Genomic DNA, 23,475 nt, shown 5'->3' with positions numbered 1-23,475 from the left:
TAGATAAATAGGGACCGCTCTGGTGGGAAGGTAGACAGCGTTTCCGTGCGCTGCTCTGGTTCGCCAGAAGCGGCTTAGTCATGCTGGTCACATGACCCGGAAGCTGTACGCCAGCTCCCTCGGCCAATAAAGCAAGATGAGCACTGCAAACTCAGAGTCGGCCACGACTGGACCTAATGGTCAGGGGTCCCTTTACCTTACTGTGAAAATATGCATAGTATTATTTGCTTAGCAATTTAGATGTCTGCTGTAAGCAGGCTTTTATGATTATTTTGATCTTTATGGCTTTTTTAAAATCTGTTTTTCTTATGGATTCTTTCTCTACCCCCCAATCCCATTTTTCTCTTGTGATTCTTTCAGGATGCGACTGATCTTTCCACTCTGCAGGAGCTGACACAGGAGTTTCGGGAACGCGTGAGCCAAATTGGCGCAGAAGTGGAACAAGTCGAAGAAACCAGTAGGGACAGGGCTAGGAGTATTCAGAATGGTTTAGCTGGTTGGCTCAGTTACTTCCAGAATCATGTTCTGTGAGTCTCAAGGAATGATCCTTTATTATTGGGGGGCCTCTGGGCTGCCTTCCACATTCACTGGAGCAGTACATGGTCAAAGATCATTTTTTTTTATTTTTTAAAATCATTTTTATTGATTGTCCAGTTAATTTTTTTTAAAAAACTGTATTTATTAGAAGTTTAATAGTTACAAAAGAAAGAAAGAAAGAAAAAACAATAATAATTTTAACAAACAATACATCAAAAATAAGAAGAGAAAGAAAAAAAAAACAATACATCAGAACAACAAGAAAAACAAAAACATTTAAAAACACATCCAATAATTCCATATCTTTACCTTTCATTTCCTTGTTTCATCGACCTCCTCACACCTCCCTTTTTTGTATTCTAGTTCAATTAGCTATTTCAGCAAATCCTTTCCATCTTTCTCCATTTTTAATTCTAAAATTTATCTTAACACAATCTAGCTTTAAATTTTCCACTTTGGCCCATTAACAATCAATTTTTGCTTAATTCTTTATAACATTTCTGCTAAAACCATATAAGTTCATTCCATCATTCTTTTAACATTCATTAATTTTGCAGTATTTCTGTAAATATACTTTAAATTTTGTCCAGTTAAAAGCATCCATTTAATATATCCAATCATATTACTCCAATTAAAATAAAAAACTAAAATAAAAAAGACCAAATTATGGTCCAAATTATATGTATTAATTTTTCAGAGCTCCACATGGTCTGGACCTCTGAAGCATATCTCCACATCTTAGTCCTGCTTCTCCTCGTTGTTTCCATATTTTCCACATCTCGATTTTAACGCTTCATAATTCTTTGTCCCTGAGTCCACGATTCTCAATCATGTCAAACATAATGTACTTTCATCCGTCGAATATAGCTTTGTTAACATATATTTTTCCAACTGTCTTTTTATCAGCTCAGCTTCCTCTGATTCCTTAAAAAAAAAAGGAGGTTAATTTTTTAAGGGTGCCGCTGTGTGTACTTGATTTAAACATCAGGTTGCCATCAGCACTGAGCTAACACTGATTTCACATACAGCTGATCTATCTTGTCAATCCTGAAATTTGTGTAAGGGTTACTCCTTAGCTATCTTTGAAATACCTGGTTTATTTACAGTTATAGAAGCAGAACCTATTAGAAGCACAGGCAGCGAATCCACCAAACCTGCCTGTATTTCTCAGAGAATATATTCACACAAGTTGCTTCATGGTCAAGTTGCTTCTCCCTAAATTCAAACTGGAAAGCTCTCTCCGAACTATTTCTTGTGCTCTCCTAATTGCTAATAGGCGCTGCATTGCAAAGGCCATCAATGAATATTAAAGTTCATTTGTCAAATCCTTAGACTGACCAAGCGATGCATTAAGCTAGGGATGGTGCCCCTTTGTGGCATCCATAAAAGCCACAGTGACAAACCCATTCAGAGTAAGTTCCAAACAATAGGCTCTTGAAGGTGCTTCAGTTTCTTTCTTTGTGTCTCAAGCAAGGTATGCACACAGCAGGAGTTTATTCCGATTTTAGACACCCTGGACAAGAGTGTGTATTCTTTGCTGTATAATTCCCACCTCCTCTCTTTGACTTCCCAGTGGAAAAGGAACTTATACTTTTGCAAAAGGAGCCTCTTTATTGGATCAAATCCTTGTGGATCTGAAGGTCTGGGAAAAGGTAAGGGGTTTCCAGTACCAATCAAAACGAACGCGGTATTAAATATTATTATGTATTGGGCATTTAGATGTCTTCCCTGCAGGTAATATGCTTGTTTGTAGGCAGCCGATCATGCATCACTTTATTCATTGTCCTTAAATGTTTTTCTGCCTTAGGAAGCTAAAAGTGGCTTGTGCAGCCATTCGGTCCCTAATTAGGACTGCTTCCGCTAATGTTTATCAATGCATTCATTGACTCATATTATCACTGCAGCCAGTAAAGGGCAAGCTTGATATGGCATAGGAAGAGTGTGAAATTCCTTTGCTTACTTCAGCTTTAGGGCAGGGCTCTGAATTCAAGGAAAGCAGCAGTCTTCATGTTGAATTTCATGCTTCTCCTCGGATATGTTTATGTGTGTGTGTGTTTTCACCAAAATTACCTCTGCTGCTTCACTCCTCTCCAGTTTGTGTGAAAGGACACAAGTTATGTGTTATCTTTTTTCTTCTGTGTGGAGAAAAGCAGGATAGGGGAGGGCAGAGCGAGTCTTACCAGGCAAATTGCTCACGGGGAAAAGGTTGAGTATCCCCACATCACTCATTACTTCAATCAAATTTGGAGCCTCCAGAAGGAGCAAGGGTTGACTTTCTGTAAGTTATAAATAAATAAACAGCGGTACCCTTCCAGTGCCCACGATTTCACATCTTGTTTGGTCCTAAAATCGTTAGGCTTCCCGGGTCATGTGGCCAACATGACTAAACTGCTTCTGGCGCAACGGGACACCGTGACGAGTGCCAGAGCGCACGGAAATGCCATTTAGCTTCCTGCCGCAGTGGTACCTATTTATCTACTTGCACTGGTGTGCTTTCAGACTGCTAGGTTGGCAGGAGCTGGGACAGAGCAATGGGAGCTCACCTTGTTGCGTGGACTTGAACTGAGCATACGGTCCCTGAGAAAGGTTTCAGGACATTATGGCATTTGTCCCTTCTCCTGCTAGATGTTGAATGAGGAGTTGGCGCAGTTTGGTGGAGAACTCCTCCTTTTGAGACAAGAGCCCCTCACGGCGACTATTAATCTACAGAAGCAATGGGTGGATCTGGGACTTGTTGTGCATGGGCGTCACAAGACTCTCAAGGGAAGGATGCCTGTGGAGTTGAAAATGCTGGAGAGAATCAACAAGCAGTCCACTCTTCTCTGTGAGCAGTACCGCATAAGGATTTGCGGAGATAACGGTGAGAAACAGCTGGATTTTTCCAAAAAGGTTTTCTTGAGCACCTCTGGCAAAGGAAATTAAGAACCTTTTCCTGATACGATTCATAAGAACATAAGAAGAGCCTGCTGGATCCGGCCAGTCGCCCACCTAGTACAGCATCCTACTCTCACAGTGGCCAACCAATGCCCATGGGAACAGTGGTGTAGCATGGGGGGTGCAGGGGGGGCCGGCCGCACCGGGCGCAACATCTGGGGGGGGGGGGTGCTTGCACTCGCAGCTCTCTGCCCCTACCTGGCTCACTCACTCTCTCTCACTGCAGTGCTGGCTGTGCGAATCTGATCCGAGCCGCCGGGTCGCCGCCCACTGTGGAGGGGAGGGTGCCAGGCGTGCGGTGCGGTGCGGAGAGAGAGCGAGGGACTATCTGGGGGAGGGACAGTGCAGCGGGGGGGGGGCAAATTACTTGCCTTGCCTTGCCCCGGGTGCTGACAACCCACGCTACGCCACTGCACAGCGGCCAACCGATGCCCATGGGAAACAAGCAGAACATGAGGACAAGGGCACCTCTCCCCTTCTGTGGTTCCCATCAACTGGTATTTGGAAGAATTGCTGCCTCCAACTTGGAGGTAGAGCGTAGTCTTCACGGCTGGTAGCCACTGATAGCCCTCCATCACTGCCTCCTGGGGAGCAAGTTCCATAGTTTGTGCACTGTTTGAATAAGTCCTTTCTTTTGCCTGTCCCAAATCTCCCAACGTTCAGTTTCATTGAATGGCCGCAAGTTCTAAAGTTACAAGAGAGAGAGGGAGAAAAAACTTCCTCTCTCCATTTTCTCGATGCCACGCATTGTTTTATAAACTTCTATCATGTTGCTTCTCACTCGGCGTTTCTCTAAACCAGGCACCCCCAAACTCGGCCCTCCAGTAGTTTTGGGACTACAGTTCCCATCATCCCTGACCACTGGTCCTGTTAGCTAGGGATGATGGGAGTTGTAGTCCCAAAAAACATCTTTTTAAGATGAGCCGACCAGAACTGTAAGCAGTACTCCAACTGTGGTTTCACTGTAGATTTGTATAACAGCATCGTTCTGTGGGGCAAGCAGAAACGCTTGCTTGCACTGGCGAAACCATTGCCTTAGCATGGTGTTTCCACCTCTTAGGTTTATGTTTAACTCGAATTGCCTTCCTACATCATTTCTTGTTATTTTACATTTTTATGTTCTCTCCAGGATCTGCTAGAATTTTAACGTCTTTGATCAACAGCTTGGAAGACTGGAGCTTCAAGCTGCTTGCCAACAAGCAGAAGGGTTCTATGCATGAAACGGAGTGGATAAAATTTTTCCAGACAGTTTCTGAATGGATAGGCCAGATAGACGATCTCTTGAGCTTCATTGGTTCCGGCGACACTGTAGAGGACCGAAGGCTTAGAGCATTTCATAGCGTGTAAGATAAGATGATTTTCAAAGCTGATTGCTTTGCTTCTGTAGAGCACTTGTATCTGGACAGATAATAATCTTTTGATAGAAACTTTCAGATGACAGAGCCCTTCACTTCTGAGTCATCAGTTGAGATCAGATGGTTGGGTGGAGACACATTTGAATAACTGTTAACTAATAATTTTAACAGAATTTTGAATTCAGCAAGAGTTTAAAGTGCAGCAATATTGGCACCCACCACTGACCTCTTCCTGCCCCAATCAAAAAGCTGGCAGGGGCTCTTTAACCCCTCCCTCTGCCATGAACAGCGAGAGGGAGATAGACGGAGCTCTCCCTTTCCTTGCAGCTCTGCTGGTAATCTGAAGGAGCTTTTGCTGCTGGTCACACTGAGGCTTGGACTAAAGAGCCCTTTGGCTCAGTAATGGATCAGTATGGGTCAGCCGTGTGGGGCCCCCCTCCTGATGCCATTGCTACACCTTACCTGGAGGGGAATTGGTCCAGCTGCTCAGCCCCGCCCTCACTGCCATTCTGCCCTACTCTGTCACAGCTCTGCCCCAACACACCCTCCGGCTTTGGCTGTCACAAGTCTGGTGGACACATGCAAGAGCCTCTGTCCCCGACACCTTTGCTTTCTGTTTGCAAGAGGATTTGTTTTTATGCAGCGTCAAATTTCTACTAGGCTCAGATAAAAATGCCCCACTCCATCTCTCAGCTCTCCATGACCTCATTCCTACCTCATTCTCTTGCATATGTCAAGGGCCCTCAAGAGCAGTCAATAGGACAAATAGAATCATAGAATCATAGAGTTGGAAGAGACCACAAGGGCCATCGAGTCCAACCCCCTGCCAAGCAGGAAACACCATCAGAGCACTCCTGACATATGGTTGTCAAGCCTCTGCTTAAAGACCTCCAAAGAAGGAGACTCCACCACACTCCTTGGCAGCAAATTCCACTGTCAAACAGCTCTTACTGTCAGGAAGTTCTTCCTAATGTTTAGGTGGAATCTTCTTTCTTGTAGTTTGGATCCATTGCTCCGTGTCCGCTTCTCTGGAGCAGCAGAAAACAACCTTTCTCCCTCCTCTATGTGACATCCTTTTATATATTTGAACATGGCTATCATCTCACCCCTTAACCTCCTCTTCTCCAGGCTAAACATGCCCAGCTCCCTTAGCCGTTCCTCATAAGACAGGGAGGCACAGCAAAAACCTATGTTACACAATGCAATTTTAAAAGTCCTTTGTCCATGTCTTGGCTTGTATGAGAGAGAGCAACAAGGCGTTTTTGGATTGCTGGGGTCCAGCAAAAAAATTGTCATCAATCCCCATAATATTGAACCAGTCAGACAGATGGCAACTGGCGAAGACAAGTATTGTCATTGCCAAAAATGATTTCCCCTGTAATCTTGGCTCATCTCTTGTTTTCTTACCATGAAAGAAAAGATAGAAGAGCTCCATGTCTTTTCTCTCATGAATGCAATAAAGTCTGGAAGATGTGATTCTGAGAAGACCGTTATGAGGAAGAGCGTTCAGCAGCCCTTGCCAGATCAGTGTTGCATCCTTTGAAATTGAAATTATACTTTCAGCTTGACCAGTGTGTGGAGTTTTATTCTCAGCTCAGAATTTGGGGGTTCTTTGAGCCCATTTTAATAATGATTTTGGAAGTTAAGAGTCTAAGGTGGTGTCTGGTCCTGATCTAATTGGTTATGATGTTGTTATTGTTGTTGACTTAATTGTTTCCTTTAAGGTTGATACCTGAGGATGTGTTCAAGAAGATTCAGCAGTGGATCCTGACAACCACTAGTGGTTCCGAGAAAGAAAATGATCAGCTCAGCCATGAAGTAGGTGTCCTGGTGTTTTTCCAACTTCGAACAGCAGAGGCACACTTGTTTCAAACTAAAATGGAGGGCAAACTTCACTCTTAAAACACTCTAAATGTAAGCCTTTTTATGTATAAGGTAATAATTACCTTTGCTCAGAGGAGGCCCACCTTGTGTTTCTGCATGTGTCACTCTTCTGAGCATGTGTCTTGATTAGAAGCAGCCAATCCCAAAGAAGTAAGTCAGGCAGAGAGAGAAGAGGCAGCCTTTTTTTGAAGGCCAGCAGTTCTGCTGCGTGTCTGTATTGAGAGCAGTTGAAATGGTCAGTTTGCAGCTGATGCAGAATTGGAGAGATGTAGATTTCTATAGCAAAGCTAAAAAACAACAACATAAAAAGTGGGTCTTGTTGCAGGCTAAGGATAGGTCTTGGATCTGAAAAGCTCCCCCTTTCTTCTTCCTATATGATGTCTGTCTTGTACATGTGTACAGATGTACAGAGAAAAAAAGTAGGATTTTAGCCCTAGTGTTCATGCTGTGACTTTGTGGTATAGCTTGAATCCACCTTGCTCTAAACTTCCTACAGCTGAACGACTTCCACAATGCTCTGAGCAAGTGGATGGTCAACCTGCTCATCCACATGGCTCCAGACCACATCTCTCGTGATACCCTCCCCTTGACTGCTGCAGAAGCGGCAAGGCAGGCGGAAAGGAAGCTGCTGAACATTTTCAAGCTGGAAGGAGAAGCCACAGGCCTGGCTGCAAAGCTGAGCACATTCTCCTGCTACATAGTCAGGTATTGCTGATCCCACTGAATCTCATCTGCTTCATAACGTCACCCCACCAGGCGGGAAGGAAGCCCATGCCATGACAGAAAACCTGTGTGGCAATGACAGAGAGCACCATGATAGGGCACATCTAATGTTTCCCTCACAAGGTTGCTGGAGGATGAACACACATTTTTATTTATATGTGGTATAGATGTAGATCATGACATGGCCAAATACTGAAGGAGGTTTTTGTGGCCCGGTTTGTTTTAGTGCCTCAGCCCCACCTGTTCCACCTGGTTCTACAGGGAACCAGGCAGAGGGCCTTCTTGCTAGTAGCACCCGCCCTGTGGAACGCCCTCCCTTCGGATGTCAAAGAGATAAACGACTACCAGACATTTCGAAGACAGCCCTGTTCAGGGAAGTTATTAATGTGTGACATTTTAATGTATTTTTAATCTTTGTTGGGAGCCGCCCAGAGTGGCTGAGGAGACGCAGCCAGATGGGTGGGGTACAAATAATGAATTATTATTATTATTAAAAGGGATGCGGGTGGCGCTGTGGGTTAAACCACAGAGCCTAGGACTTGCCGATCAGAAGGTCGGCGGTTCGAATCCCCGTGACAAGGTGAGCTCCCATTGCTCGGTTCCTGCTCCTGCCAACCTAGCAGTTCAAAAGCACATCAAGTGCAAGTAGATAAGTAGGTACCGCTCCGGTGGGAAGGTAAACGGCGTTTCCGTGCACTGCTCTGGTTTGCCAGAAGCGGCTTAGTCATGCTGGCCACATGACCCTGAAGCTTTCTGCGGACAAACGCCGTATCCCTCAGCCAATAAAGTGAGATGAGCGCCGCAACCCCAGAGTCATCCGCGACTGGACCTAATGGTCAGGGGTCCCTTTTCCTTTACCTATCATCATCATCATCATCATCATTATTGTGCTGGTGTTGCCTAGGAGATGTTTTGACACTTGCAGTTGTGATGAACGAGGTATCATTAGGCAAGCTCAGCCCTCCCTTGCAAGATTAGACACAATCATATTGACCTATCTAGTTGCTGTAAGGATTGCCATAAGATAATGTATGTGAAGCTTTTCATACACTCTGAAAATATTCTATAAATACTAAAATTCATCTGGGTTATTAAGCAAGCCTTCTGGGGATTCTCCCAGAAATCTAGGCAACAAAGCCAAAACCAGGATTTCAGGCAGCAAACAGACACCATTCCATCTCTCTAGATATGAGTCAGCGAAGAGGGAAGCAGGTAAAGTTGTTCCTGGCATGTCTTCAGGTCTAATTTGCTAGAATAATGCTCATCAGAAAAGCTTGCTTAGAAAACGAAAGATTTTGTGTCCTCAATGAAATGATTATTATCACTATAATTATAATTATACTGAGCATATACAGTGGTGCCTCGCAAGACGAAAAACTCGCAAGACGAAAGAGTTTTTCGTTTTCTGAGTTGCTTCGCAAGACGGATTTCCCTATGGGCTTGCTTTGCAAGACGAAAACGTCTTGCGCCTTTTTTTTAAAACCGCCAATGCATTCCTATGGGAAACCGTCAATGCACAGTGGTGCTTCGCAAGATGAAAAAATTCACAAGACGAAAAAACTCGCAGTGCTCCATGCATACATTCTCTCAGTAATCCTGATCAATGCCATTAGTTAGTATTAGTATTATCATTCTCATATTTCAGAAGGCAGAATGGGGACAGAGGCTGAGAAAACGGGCTGACATTTTTCAAGGCTTCCTAGAGAACTCACTGAGATAAGATTTGAAAGAAGTAATTCCTGGCTTTCAAAGAGTAGCCCCGCCCGCCCCCGCCCCCCGCCTACAGTTAGTTGCCCCACTTTTCTCATTTGTAAACTTCAAATGTAAATGGTCCTCATGACAGAAGGAATGTGACGGAACTGGCTTTCTCATATTAAAGTGGCATTGCTGTGCCGTAACCTATTGCTGACATCGTGCATTTCCTCAGCTGTTGCAAGGAGATGGTAGCAACGATAACACGCCAGAAGATGGTAGCTCTTCAACCAGACGCAGAACATGAATTGCAACAGTTAGAGAGGATAAAGGTAAGCAAGACCAAATGTGGTCCATTTGTGCATCACTGTCCAAATCCATCCTACTGTTTTTGGTTTTGAAGTTGGTCATTGAATAAGTGAAATAGTTCCTCGATTGGGTCACTCTACTTGTTCTAAAGCCTTCACAATATTTCAAACCCTGAGATGGTCTTTGTTGCTGTTCCTGCCGCTGCTGCATTGATTATGGTGATGGTGATGATGTGAATTTATCAGCTGCTGTTCAAAATTAAGTACAGTGGTGCCCCGCAAGACGAATGCCTCGCAAGACGGAAAACCCGCTAGACGAAAGGGTTTTCCATTTTCAGAGGTGCTTCGCAGGACGAATTTCTCTATGGGCTTGCTTCGCAAGACGAAAACGTCTTGTGATTCTTGAGGGTTTTTTTCGCTCCCCACCCCCTTTTTCTAAGGCGCTAAGCTGCTAATAGCCTTTTAGCAGCTAATCCGCTAATCCCTTAAGCCTTTAATAGCCGCTAAACTTCTAATAGCGCTAATAGCGCTAATCCGCTAATAGGGTTGCTTCGCAAGACGAAAAAACCACTAGACGAAGAGACTCGGGGAACGGATTAATTTCGTCATGCGAGGCACCACTGTATTTTTCCCACGGCACTGCCTTATTTATTACCCTGGAATGCCTTCAAGCCTCAGCACAGTGCACAACGGCTGTCTGGAGCAATGGAGATGACTTTAGCTGCTGGGCACTTCTCGGTGCGGGGCTTAAAGCTGTCCCTCATTCGCAGCCTCTGGTGAGCTTTCTAGGTCAGATGGGGATGTCAGAATGGCAGTCAGTCCAGCGATAACAAGAGAGTTGCTGTGTAATATGGCTTCAGCCGCCACCATTTTTATTCTCCCAGAATACCCCTGGGCACGACATCAGAACCCCGAGGCATTCTGGGGTGATAAAGATGTCATTGTCTGCTTCTGGGCCTGGCTCCCTGCACTCATAGTTCTGCGGTCCCCATATTACATGTAAGCAATGGCAAGCATTTTTCACATTCTCTTGTGGGCAACTTTCCAGGGTCCGCATGCCAGGGGTGGATGGGGCCGCAGGCAAAAGTGGGCAAGAGGGATTCTTGTGACTCTTAACTTTTGCAGAGTAGGCATAATTCCAGCCACACAAAAGCCAGAGGGTTCTACATTTGCGGTTGTCAGGGAACTGCCATCGGAGCGGGAGGAGGTGAGAGGGCTCCCGGATGATGGTGGAGAGGGTCCCAGTAGGAGGAGGGATAGCCCATAAGCTGGGGAAGGAAATCAGCGCAACACCAGTGGAGAAGGGGAAGAGATAGAGGAAGCGGAGACTTGGCTCCAGGACTCTTCGCTTGAGACAAGCGGAGAGGGGACAAGTGCTCCGTTGCCCACGCCCACAGTGCGCAAAAACCTTTCGCGCAGGCAACGGGGGAGGAGACTGGGCGTCAAGCAGCTTTTATGTTGGAAAAGGTTTAAGAAACGCCCACTGACGGATTCTGCCAGCGACTGAGGCAGCCACGAGATAGAGGCTCCTCTGTCAGAAAGGGTTCAACCATGCAAGACAGCCACGAGTAAAGGCAATTTACACACAAGCAATCCCAAGAACCACAACAGCGGTTAACAAGCTGCCATCAAAATTTGCATACATCTTGGTACATTGTGTACCTCTTGCCTACTTTTAAAGATGGCTTGCTCCCAGTTGCCAGCGGGCAATGCCGTGCGTACTTTTTAAAGCCCAGCCAATTTTCAGTTACGTGGCTTTTCTTACACAATGTGAAATTTGAACTCTGTTAACAATGCTGATCCGGGTTGTGGTGACCCTTGTTCAGGGAGTTGCAGGATCCAGCCTGGGCTGGTGCTGTTAAGGGGGTACCTAGTTGGAGAGGAGGAGAAAAAGTCTGCAGTTGAGCCCAGTAGTGTCGCAGAAATCACGACGGCGCATGGAAGGTACCCCCAATATTTCATGTTCCTCCCTAGGCAGGAGGAAGAAAAGGCTGAAAATTTGTGGTAGCGTCAATTATGGCAGCCATCAGCAAGGGAGGATAGGAGTCTCATGTTTCTGTGAACCGTTTTTGTGAAATAGATTAGGAAAGAGAAGTGTGGGCTGTTTGAAGGCATGCAGTAAGGTCTGGGCCGCTTCAGGCTGAGTGGGAAGGTAGGCTGAGGCTGGGCTGTTTGGAAAGTTTCAAGTTGGGTTGGGACAGTCGTGTCTCTCTTTGGCCCACGTCGCTTTTGCGACATCACTAGGGATGTTGGAGGATTCCGATGGAAACAGAAACAGGTGCAAAAATTGCTGCTCTTCACATCTTCTCTCGTTTTCAGGACCAGGTTCACTTCGTGTGAATGAAAGCAGCATTGACTGACACCACTGCTTGTTTTTTCCAAAGCTGTGAACGTTACGTAATAACATTACAGAAACTTGATTGCGTTCCTCACATGCAATCTCCTTTGAACCCAGTGGAAATTGATTTTGTATAAACATGCATCAATTACCCTGTAAATCTCTGTGAGGCAATTGCAACTTCGCTTCCGCAAGGCACCTACTGTTTCTTAATGAAACAGTTCCCATAACCTGGAGTTTCTCCAAGCCTTTTAATCCCTGCCAGTCATGTCTTCTGCAGTGTGCAAACTTTTTTTGCGCAATATTGTGTGTTTATACAATCTGCTGCTATTACTGCATGCTGGGAATTGAAGTGTGCCCACATTGACATTAGAAGCCTAACAGAGCAGGCCTGATCCTGTCTTATCAGAAGTAAGTCCTATTGAGTTCAATGAGGCTTGCTCTCAGGCAAGGGGGTTCTAGATGGGATTATTTATTTATTGAATTTATACCCTGCCCTTCCTCCCAAAGGAGTTCAGGGCAGCAAATTCATAAGTCCTGTGATATGAGAAATAGCTGGTTCCAAACAAAAGGAAGTTGGAATGAGTCTTAAGAGCACAGGCTAGACTCCTAACTATGTCTACTCAGAGGTAAGTCGCATTGAACTCTATTGTGTGAAAGCCAGCCTCATTTGGTGGAAATGCAGGAAACAAATATAACAAATAAATAGGTTCTAGTAATCAAATCAGTCTGATAGATGTGCAGTTCATGTCAGAATTCACAAAGACTGAATTCCTGGGTGGGATACTGGGATTTTGGAACGCTGGGGCTCTCTGGAGGAGATGTTGCATAGTGATAGCGATAGGGGCAGGGCATTGGCCCAATGGGACTTCAGGTTTTAGCGGGCCTTTAATAGTCATCCCTCTTAATCTCCCTTTATGACAACAGTACCACTGAGAATGTAAGAAATAGTGTTTTTCATTGGTGGGTGTTACACAAACACAAGCAACCACAACACACCTGCAATTCGGGCAAGGGTTTTCCAACCCAAAGGCTGTTACTTCCTGGGCAGCAAATACATGGACCTATCAGTGATAGTACAGGTGTGAATGACAGGTCACAGTATGCATTTGCAGGGAAGATAATGGCTGGGATTAATGGTAGACCTCTCAAAAATGCTCATCTGGGTTGGGAAGCTGAAATGGAGCCCATGAAATCATTGATTGGTTGGGGCTCTCACACGGAGCCATATGCTAAGCAAAACATTGTACAACTTCAGAAGTCTGGAAGTGATTCCTCTAAGCATAGTTCAACATAAGCAGCTCTGTTTGAGCCCTCTGGAAGAGCACCACAGGGCAATTGTTTTTACAGTGGTACCTCGCGTTAAGAACTTAATTTGTTCTGAAGATCCGTTCTTAAGCTGAAACTCTTCTTAACCTGAGGTATCACATTAGCTAATGGGGCCTCCCACCCCCGCCGCACGATTTCTGGTCTCATCCTGAAGCAAAGTTCTTAACCCGAGGTACTATTTCTGGGTTGGCGGAGTCTGTAACCTGTAGTGTCTGTAACCCGAGGTACCACTGTATTTCCCTTTTGGTGATTGGTTCCTTCTTTCGCTCTCTCTTTTTCCAGACAGAATGCTTGGATTGGATTGAAACCTGCAACCTCCTCCTGTCTGGGATGAAGACCACTCCCACCACTTTAATCAGCCAAGAAGACCTGGTTGGCCTGTTTGGGTTAGAGGTATTGGCAGAAATAACCTTTGGCGTGACTGGTGGTGGTTGGGGATTTTTTCTCCCTCTGCTCCCCCGCCCTCCACCTCTCTTCTGGTGCAGGGCGATATCTCAGAAGGAGAATTTCACTTGCAACCATTTTGCAGGTGCTTCAGCTGAAACGACAGCTGCCTCCTCGTCCGGAGCACATAGTGGAGAGCTCCACCACCACAGATGTACCTGTGGAGGAAGAGAAAAAAGACAAAGAAGTTGTGGATGTTCTAAAAGATCAGGAAGCAGCAGAACAGAAGCAAGCGTTAGAAGCCGAGGTGAGCATCTCCGTTAGGAAATGTACAAAGCTGTCCCTCTTCTTTCAGGGCTTCTTTCTTTTTCGCTGGGGCTCGTGGCCGGGTGTTTATTGCTATCTGGTGGAAGTTTTGACATCATGAAAAGGGAAACCTGCAGTTTACAAACAGAAGAAATATATACAGTGGTGCCCCGCAAGACGAATGCCTCGCAAGACGGAAAACCCGCTAGAGGAAAGGGTTTTCCGTTTTGGAGGTTCTTCGCAGGACGAATTTCTCTATGGGCTTGCTTCGCAAGACGAAAATGCCTTGCAATTCCTGGGGTTTTTTTTCCGCTCCCCACCCCCTTTTTCTAAGGCACTAAGCTGCTAATAGCGTTTTAGCAGCTAATCCGCTAATCCCTTAAACCTTTAATAGCTGCTAAACCGCTAATAGCGCTAATCCGCTAATCCGCTAATGGGCTTGCTTCGCAAGACGAAAAAACCGCTAGACGAAGAGACTCGCGGACCGGATTCTTTTCGTCTTGCGAGGCACCACTGTATATATATATATCCTTCATGACTATGGAGAAGAGATTGGAGACATATTGTGGATGCTACCTGAAAAAGTCATAATGTAGAGAAGCAACTTCCAGTAGGCCACACAGAAGTTGTTAATGGTGTCAGGAGTGGCATCACGGCTGGGCCCCTGGGTTGGTAGTGTGGAGGAAGCAGATTGCATGGATGGGGCTGGCAACGTGGCTGCTTTTCTTACAACTACGTCCCGCGTGATAAGCTTCCTTTACATATTAACAGGAGCAATGGGGTATTTGTTGGCTGCATCACATTGCTGGATATGTATGAACTGCCCATTTAATGCTTTGCGTTTTCCCCTTCTGTGACTTAAATTTCTTGCTGTTCTGATCATACATCCAACATCTCCCTCTTTGATCACTTCCTGAAAAATTAGAATCATAGAATCATAGAGTTGGAAGAGACCACAAGGGCCATCGAGTCCAACCCCCTGCCAAGCAGGAAGCACCATCAGAGCACTCCTGACATATGGTTGTCAAGCCTCTGCTTAAAGACCTCCCAAGAAGGAGACTCCACCACACTCCTTGGCAGCAAATTCCACTGTCGAACAGCTCTTACTGTCAGGAAGTTCTTCCTAATGTTTAGGTGGAATCTTCTTTCTTGTAGTTTGGATCCATTGCTCCGTGTCCGCTTCTCTGGAGCAGCAGAAAACAACCTTTCTCCCTCCTCTATGTGACATCCTTTTATATATTTGAACATGGCTATCATATCACCCCTTAACCTCCTCTTCTCCAGGCTAAACATGCCCAGCTCCCTTAGCCGTTCCTCATAAGGCATCGTTTCCAGGCCTTTGACCATTTTGGTTGCCCTCCTCTGGACACGTTCCAGTTTGTCAGTGTCCTTCTTGAACTGTGGTGCCCAGAACTGGACACAGTACTCCAGGTGAGGTCTGACCAGAGCAGAATACAGTGGCACTATTACTTCCCTTAATCTAGATGCTATACTCCTATTGATGCAGCCCAGAATTGCATTGGCTTTTTTAGCTGCCGCGTCACACTGTTGGCTCATGTCAAGTTTGTGGTCAACCAAGACTCCTAGATCCTTTTCACATGTACTGCTCTCAAGCCAGGTGTCACCCATCTTGTATTTGTGCCTCTCATTTTTTTTGCCCAAGTGCAATACTTTACATTTCTCCCTGTTAAAATTCATCTTATTTGTTTTGGCCCAGTTCTCTAATCTGTCAAGGTCGTTTTGAAGTGTGATCCTGTCCTCTGGGGTGTTAGCCACCCCTCCCAGTTTGGTGTCATCTGCAAATTTGATCAGGATGCCCTTGAGTCCATCATCCAAGTCGTTGATAAAGATGTTGAATAAGACCGGGCCCAAGACAGAACCCTGTGGCACCCCACTAGTCACTCTTCTCCAGGATGAAGAGGAACCATTGATGAGCACCCTTTGGGTTCGGTCAGTCAGCCAGTTACAAATCCACTGAGTGGTAGCATAGTCAAGACCGCATTTTACCAGCTTCTTTACAAGAATATCATGGGGCACCTTGTCAAATGCCTTGCTGAAATCAAGGTAGGCTACATCCACTGCATTCCTTTCATCTACCAGGCTTGTAATTCTGTCAAAAAACGAGATCAGGTTAGTCTGACATGACTTATTTTTCAGAAATCCATGCTGACTATTGGTGATCACAGCATTCCTTTCTAGGTGCTCACAGACTGTTTGCTTAATGATCTGCTCCAGAATCTTCCCTAGTATTGATATCAGACTGACTGGGTGGTAATTATTTGGGTCCTCTCTTTTCCCCTTTTTGAAAATAGGGACAACATTTGCCCTCCTCCAGTCTGCCGGGAGTTCGCCTGTTCTCCAGGAATTCTCAAAGATGACTGCCAGTGGTTCTGAGATCACATCTGCCAGTTCTTTTAATACTCTTGGATGCAGTTCATCTGGCCCTGGAGACTTGAATACATCTAGACTAGCCAAGTATTCTTGTACTATCTCCTTAGTTATTCTGGGCTGTGTTTTCTCTGCTGAATCATTTGCTCCAAATTCTTCAGGTCGGGCATTGTTTCCTTTATCGGAGAAGACTGAGGCAAAGAAGGCATTGAGGAGTTCAGCCCTTTCTGTGTCCCCTGTTTGCATTTCACCATCTTCTCCTCTGAGTGACCCCACTGTTTCTTTGTTCTTCCTTTTGCTACGAACATACCCATAAAAGCCTTTTTTGTTGCTTTTAACCTCTCTAGCAAGCCTGAGTTCATTCTGTGCTTTAGCTTTTCTGACTTTGTGTCTACACGTGCTGGCTATTTGTTTGAATTCCTCTTTGGTGGTTTCCCCCCTTTTCCATTTTTTGTACACATCCTTTTTTAATCTTAACTCAGTTAAAAGTTCTTTAGATAGCCACCCTGGCTTCTTTAGGCACCTTCCATGTTTCCGTCTCATTGGTATTGCCTGAAGTTGTGCTTTTACTATCTCCCTCTTAACAAACTCCCAGCCGTCATGAACTCCCTTTCCTTTTAGTATTACTGTCCATGGGATCTCACCCAGCACTTCCCTAAGTTTTATGAAGTCGTCTTTCTTAAAGAATTGAAAAAAGCTTTTTTTTCTTAAATTGAAAAAGCTTTGAAAAATCTGAGGAATTGGAATTCGATGCCAGTAAATACTGGTCACTGAACTGAGAATTCCTTGCTACAGATTCTGGATTCTGGTTTCTTCTTGTGCAGAACATAAGCAGGACTGTGGGCAATGCAGCACAAAGGAAAGGCACCCCCATTCCCCAGCTGTTGGTCATAAAGTGTCTGCTTGAGTCAGAAACTTTATGCTACAAAGTTGTATACCGCTTTATCTGTCTTAGCTTTCTCGCAAAGCACCCTGGGAATTGTAGTTTGATGAAGTGCTGAGGATTCTCTTTTCAGGTGTGGTTGAGCATGTTTAAATAAGGAAAGTGGATAAGCCAAGACCATGCATACGTTTCCGATTCACCAGCAGCAGAGAATCAGCCCCAGAATTCATGCATGGTCTGTGAACCAGGGGCATAGGAAGGGGGGGCAGAAGGGGCGGGTGACAAGATGGCCCCTGGCCCCCCCAGCTGTAGAGCGGCCAAGGGCGCGCACAGTCCATATGGGCGCCGCTTGCGCAGCATCCGTATGGGCTGCCACTCTGACGCGTCATCTGTACGGGTGTCCGTATGGGCTGCCACGTGTGCGCACTCCGTACGGGATGCCGCTTGTGCAGCAGCCTGTACGGTCGCCATGCAAGCAGCAGCCCGTATGGACGCCGCATGCAAGTGGCAGCCCGTATAGACTGCGCATGTGCAGCATCCCGTATGGTCACCGCACATGCACAGTCTGTACAGGATCCTGCTTGCATGGTGTCCGTACGGGCTGCAACACATGCACACTCCGGGATGCCACTTGTTTAGCAACCCATACAGTCGCTGTGTAAGCGGCAGCCCGTACGGAGTGTGCATGTGTGGCAGCCTTTACGGAGTGCGCACATGTGGGATACCACACATGCGCAGTCTGTACAGAATGCCGCATGTGCGCACTTCGTATGGGCTGCCCTGCTCCTGGTGCCGGAGAGGGTTCCTCCGCCGCTGCTGTGAACACTGACTCTGGGACACTACAACACATTGAACCACAATTGACAGCGTAGCCTTATGTGGAATATGAAAATAATTGAAGATTGTGTTGATCAGAGCTTTTTTTCTAGAAAAAATGGTGCCGGCACTCACCATGAAGTTGTTACAGTTAAGTGCCACACTTTTAACATATCCATTAAAAAGCTGCCAGTACTGCATACTGTCGAGTACCCCGGGGGGGGGGGGAGGACTGGCGTTGATCATCATGCTCCTTCCATACAATATCTGAATCTGAGAAGTTTCCTTGATGGTGAGGAAACAAACCTTGCATTGTGTGGTCCTTCCATTTCCTTGCAGGAACAGCTGCCTGTGCCCAGCACCAGCACTGGTGAGCAGGCCGAGAGTCTTGCGGTCACTTACCCAGTCAGATACATTGGAGATGATTCTAATGTGTATGTCAAAACCATGCAAGTGCAAGAAATCACAGTGTCACGGGTATGTATGTACGTATAAATAGATAGATCTTCTCTGGAGAGGTGTGTCTCTTTGGAAGAAGGTGTGGCAGCTGCTTTAGAGGAGAGGTTCGCAGTGTTAGTTACCGTATTTTTCGCTCTATAAGATGCACCAGACCACAAGACGCACCTAGTTTTTGGAGGAGGAAAACAAGAAGAAAAAATTTCTGAATCTCAGAAGCCAGGACAGCAAGAGGGATTGTTGCACAGTGAAAGCAGCAATCCCTCTTGCTGTTCTGGCTTCTGGGATAGCTGCGCAGCCTGCATTCGCTCCATAAGATGCACACACATTTCCCCTTACTTTTTAGAAGGGAAAAAGTGAGTCTTATAGAGCAAAAAATACGGTATTTATATCCCACCTTGCAGCAGAAGAATCTTTATTTGCATCAGCCACTAGCCATAGCAATAAAATCAAATAAAATGTACTGAAGATAGAGGTAAAAACTTAACTGTAGAAAATACATTTGGGGGTTTACATCAATAATCAAATAATAGATCTTATTCTAATTGTCCCCTCTAAAAACCCTCAGTTTTTGCTGTCGCCTGATCATCTTGATCTGCTAAAATAAAGGATGCAGTAGGAACGGTTGAGTGACCTGGCATGGACAGTAATAGAGGGGTAATAACCTCACTCCTCAAATCTTTATAAAGAGTGTAAGCCAGAAGCACATGAGCCACTGACTCAATACTGCCATCTCCACATGGACATAACCGTTTTTCCAGCAGAATTTTTTGAAATCAACCCTCAAGTACAGTCGAAGGCAGTATATTCAATCATGCGAAAGTGAAAGCGTGTCTGTATTTTGAAATTGTTACATTTTGCAAATAGGGTGCCAAAGTGTCTAGGTGGAAAATAATCATACCATGGACAAAATTTCCTTATTTTGGCCAGATTATTCTGTCGCTCAGTGTCATGTAAAGGTACCCCTACCCATACGGGCCAGTCTTGACAGACTCTAGGATTGTGCGCCCATCTCACTCAAAGAGGCCAAGGGCCAGCGCTGTCCAAAGACACTTCCGGGTCACGTGGCCAGCGTGACATCGCTGCTCTGGCGAGCCAGAGCCGCACACGGAAACACTGTTTACCTTCCCGCTAGTAAGCGGTCCCTATTTATCTACTTGCACCCGAGAGTGCTTTCGAACTGCTAGGTTGACAGGCGCTGGGACCGAACAACGGGAGCGCACCCCGCCGCGGGGATTCGAACCGCCGACCTTATGATCGGCAAGCCCTAGGCGCTGAGGCTTTAACCCACAGCACCACCCGCGTCCCTCTCAGTGTCATGTAGGCACTGTCTAATTAAATTATTTGCTTTACTGAAGCCAAATGTTAATAACTCTTGTGGTGATAAACCAGAAAAGTAGATTTTAGTCCAAGTGCTCCCATGACAATCTTGCAATACTAATGGCAGTAGACCAGTATATCCCACCATTTTTCTCCAAGGAGCTCAAGGTGGCATAGATGGTTCCCCCCCCCCTCCTCATTTAATCCCCACGAAACTCCTATGAGACAGATTAGGCTGAGAGAGGCAGTGACTGGCCCAAAGGCACCCAGTGAGCTTCATGGCCGAGTGGGGATTTGAACTCTGGACTCCCTGTTGGGATACTGCCAGGGAGACGAAGGCATCAGACAGGCCCCCAGTCATCTCTGGACGATCCCCGGTCTCCCGTGGAACAGCATCAGTCAATTAGCAACACGAGCCTCAGAGACATTCCAAGACCCGTGCACACCCTTTCAGCAAAGTCTCCACAACGGAAGATGCAGACAGGAGAGCATATTTACAGCTTTATTCAACGTAGATCAGAACATGACTGCTTGCCTCCGTGTCCAGGAAAACAGCCGGAACAAAAGCTATATACAAAACGGAAGTTCCCAGCGAGAGCTGGAACGAAACAGGCATGTGATACACAACAATCATGCCTGACCATTTAAGGTGGAACGGAACTATATCCTAACACTCCCAGGTCCTAGTCCAACTCTATGGCCACTACAACACACTATTACAGCAGGAAACAGATCTGGGAAGTTCTCCTGCACTGGCCCCATTGAAAAGAACGGCAGTGGTGCATGGACACCGTTATGGGGTTTTTACAGGAGATATTCTCAGGCAATTGTGCCCTGTATAAACCTTTTATTCTCAGAGGCAGAGTAATGGCAACTTCCAACTCTGTGCCTCTGTAAATAAAACAGTGCAATGACCTTGTAAGGTAGGCCAGAATTTTTATCCCCATTCTGAAGATGTAAGGGATGAGTGAGCATCACTTGTCTAAGGCTACCTAGTGTGCTCATAGCTGAGGCAAGACTTGAGCCAGGGACTTCAGTATGCCAGTTCTGAGACAGAAAGCAGCCTGTTGATTTATTTCCTTTCATAAGTTACTTACTCTTCTTATTCCAGAGGGAGTTGCATGCCAGCCAGTGGACCACAAAGGCCTCAAAGAAGGAATTTGAGTTGCTGGCATCACTGGAAATTCTGGAAGAGCGACTCGTGTGAGTATAGAACCACAGGGAAGAGATGGACGGATGTGTGCACTCTTGTGCAGACTAGAGACTACAGGGTATCTTGAACAGGTGGCCTATGTGATTGCAGGTGTCTATTCTGCCACAACACATTCCATTTTTAAACAAAAATAGGACGCAGGTGGCGCTGTGGTCTAAACCACTGAGCCTCTTGGGCTTGCCAGTCGGGAGGTCGGCGGTTCGAATCCCCTCAATGGAGTGAGCTCCGGTTTCTCTGTCCCAGCTCCTGCCAACCTAGCAGTTCGAAAGCACATCAAAGTGCAAGTAGATAAATAGGTACCGCTCCGGCGGGAAGGTAGACAGTGTTTCCATGCGCTGCTCTGGTTTCGCCAGACGCGGCTTAGTCATGCTGGCCACATGACCCAGAAAAACTGTCAGCAGACAAACGTCGGCTCCCTTGGCCAGTAAAGCGAGATGAGCGCCACAACCCCAGAGTCATTTGTGACTGGACTTAACTATCAGGGGTCCTTTACCTTTACCTTTAGTGATATGTGAGTTCTCATGTGGTTTTGCAGTGCTAGGAATAGATTCTCCTGTAGGTTTTATAGACTTGCAATGTAGTAATCAGGTGTGGATTCTTACATAGGTTGCAGTAATATTGGCCGTTAGGAACATTTTGGGGAATGAAGAAGCAAGAGAAAATGTATTTTTCACAGTAGGAAGTGACCAGCTAGAGTAAATCAAATTAGTGTTATTGGTTTCTTGCCTGGTCAGGGCTATGAATTCTTTCTGACACCTACTCTTTCAGAGAGGCTGAAAAGCGAGCACAGCAAGCTGAGGAAAAATCTGAAGTCCTTCATGAGGACTTGGAAGAAGCTCTGGCAAAAATCCAGAACATGGAGGGTGAGCAACCAAAGCTGAAGGACTCTGAACCAAAAGAAACAAAACTCAAAGCAGGTATGGCTAAAGACTTGAGAGGTGGAATTGTAGGCTCTAAAAAAATGCTCTGGAATTTTAAGGGCAATTTCATGCACCACACGTTTAGGCGTACGTTTGAAAACATAAAATGTGAATGTGATAAACTGGTTTGCAGGCTCACGCGTGTTCAAGGTACAAATGTGTTGGAGAACCGGGATTGGCTGCACGTTCAAGCATACATTTGGGTGGTATAATTGAGTATGCTGCTGCTGCTGCTGCATGGCTCAAAATAGACAAAACAGGCATAGGGAAGTCACGTCTTGCTGAGCTGTGCCATTTCAGACTACGTGTATTATATTTCCACGCTGCCTACCACACAATGGGGAAAAAATGTACAGGAAGTGTGCTTTTGGAGGAGTGCGGAGAGATACACGTTGTGCTAAATACGTTGTGCTAGCACAATGGGGTTCCTCCTCCCCTTGACATCCCCATATCTGCTCTGGAAGGTTGGGGGGAATGAGAGGGCAGGCTCTGGCAGAATGCTTGGCTTGGCACTACTTTGGATACAACCCACCATATTCCCCCCTCTCCACCTGTAATGGTTCTAGGGGTTGCTCGTGCGTAAGTTGCCGCCACTCCTGGCTAGGTTACCTGGTTGAACCCTTTCTGTCTGGACAGCCTCAAGTACCGTGGCTGCCTCAGTCGCTGGCAGAATCCGTCAGTGGGCGTTTCTTAAACCTCTTCCAGCATAGAAGCTGTTTGACGCCCAGTCTCCTCCTACTCTCCCTGCGCGGAAGTCTTCTGAGCAGGGAGGGTGTGGGCATCGGAGGACCCGTACTCTCTCCGCTGGTCTCCGGCGAGGAGTCCTGGAGCCAAGTCTCCGATTCCCCCATCTGCCCCCTTTCTCCACTGGTGTTACACTGATTTCCTTCCCCAGCGGATGGGCTGTCTCTCTCCCTACTGGGACCCTCTCCGCCATCCCTCTGGAGCCTCCTCTCCGCCTCCAGCTCCGATGGTAGTTCCCTGACACCACCCGTAGTCAGAAATGGAATGTTACTGCAGAAGTTGTACCAGATGCCTTTCTGTTCCTTTGTTTCTGCTCTTAGTAAGTAAATATGTGTAGCCACTTCTCCATCATTACTACTCCCTGAAGGTTGCAAGAATCAAAATGATAGGCTGTACCTAAGGCAGGCTGGGGAGAGAGATGGTTTGCTGATTGAAGGTCTTTTCATTCCCGCCCCCTCAATAACAGCAGGCTGTTTATTTCTCCATTTAAAAATGGTAACGTGAGAATTAGCTGACTTGCCCAGTCCACCTCCTGAGTCTGATAGGGGAATCCTTTCCACACGGGCAACAAACAGAGGCCTAGTTCACACTTGTGTATCAGTTGCTTGATTTATCTGTTCTTGATTAGTGTTTGATGACTGGCAGCTGTCACCTGGTCTGCCCAGGAGGGTGAGGTAGTAGACTGGACTGTGCCACTACAGACAGCAGCCAGGAAAATCACCTTTTTGGTTGTTCTTTATTATAAAGTGTATTCTGTAAGTAGAATGTTAGCACAGCAGGGAATGGACTAATCTAGAACTTTTCTCCCTGGTGTGTTAGGTTTCCACTTTCAGAAACCTATTCCAAACTTAAAAATAGGAAGTGTAATGCTGGTGGTCAACAAAAGAGGTTTAAAGACTGTCTCAAAGCAAAGCTTTAAAAATGTATTATAAATACTAACAATTG

General features: G+C 46.0%; 1 protein-coding gene across 9 annotated transcripts in view; it reads left to right on the top strand.

Annotated features, from left to right (window-relative positions):
• AXDND1 (axonemal dynein light chain domain containing 1) overlaps positions 1–23,475 on the top strand; it is a 44,603-nt gene that overhangs the window by 19,859 nt on the left and 1,269 nt on the right. For all 9 annotated transcript variants that reach the window (XM_083446301.1, XM_083446293.1, XM_083446298.1 and 6 more), the window contains 12 exons: positions 361–527; positions 2,111–2,189; positions 3,163–3,397; positions 4,601–4,814; positions 6,551–6,644; positions 7,207–7,415; positions 9,361–9,457; positions 13,383–13,493; positions 13,630–13,791; positions 18,217–18,354; positions 20,765–20,856; positions 21,635–21,783. In XM_083446301.1, coding sequence (XP_083302427.1) covers positions 361–527; positions 2,111–2,189; positions 3,163–3,397; positions 4,601–4,814; positions 6,551–6,644; positions 7,207–7,415; positions 9,361–9,457; positions 13,383–13,493; positions 13,630–13,791; positions 18,217–18,354; positions 20,765–20,856; positions 21,635–21,783 — 1,747 coding nt within the window. The remainder of the gene's footprint in view (positions 1–360; positions 528–2,110; positions 2,190–3,162; positions 3,398–4,600; positions 4,815–6,550; positions 6,645–7,206; positions 7,416–9,360; positions 9,458–13,382; positions 13,494–13,629; positions 13,792–18,216; positions 18,355–20,764; positions 20,857–21,634; positions 21,784–23,475) is intronic.

This window comes from Podarcis tiliguerta (assembly GCF_965153285.1).
Source record: "Podarcis tiliguerta genome assembly, chromosome: 6".
Classification (NCBI taxonomy): domain Eukaryota; kingdom Metazoa; phylum Chordata; class Lepidosauria; order Squamata; family Lacertidae; genus Podarcis; species Podarcis tiliguerta.
This window is presented reverse-complemented; position numbering and strand designations above follow the sequence as displayed.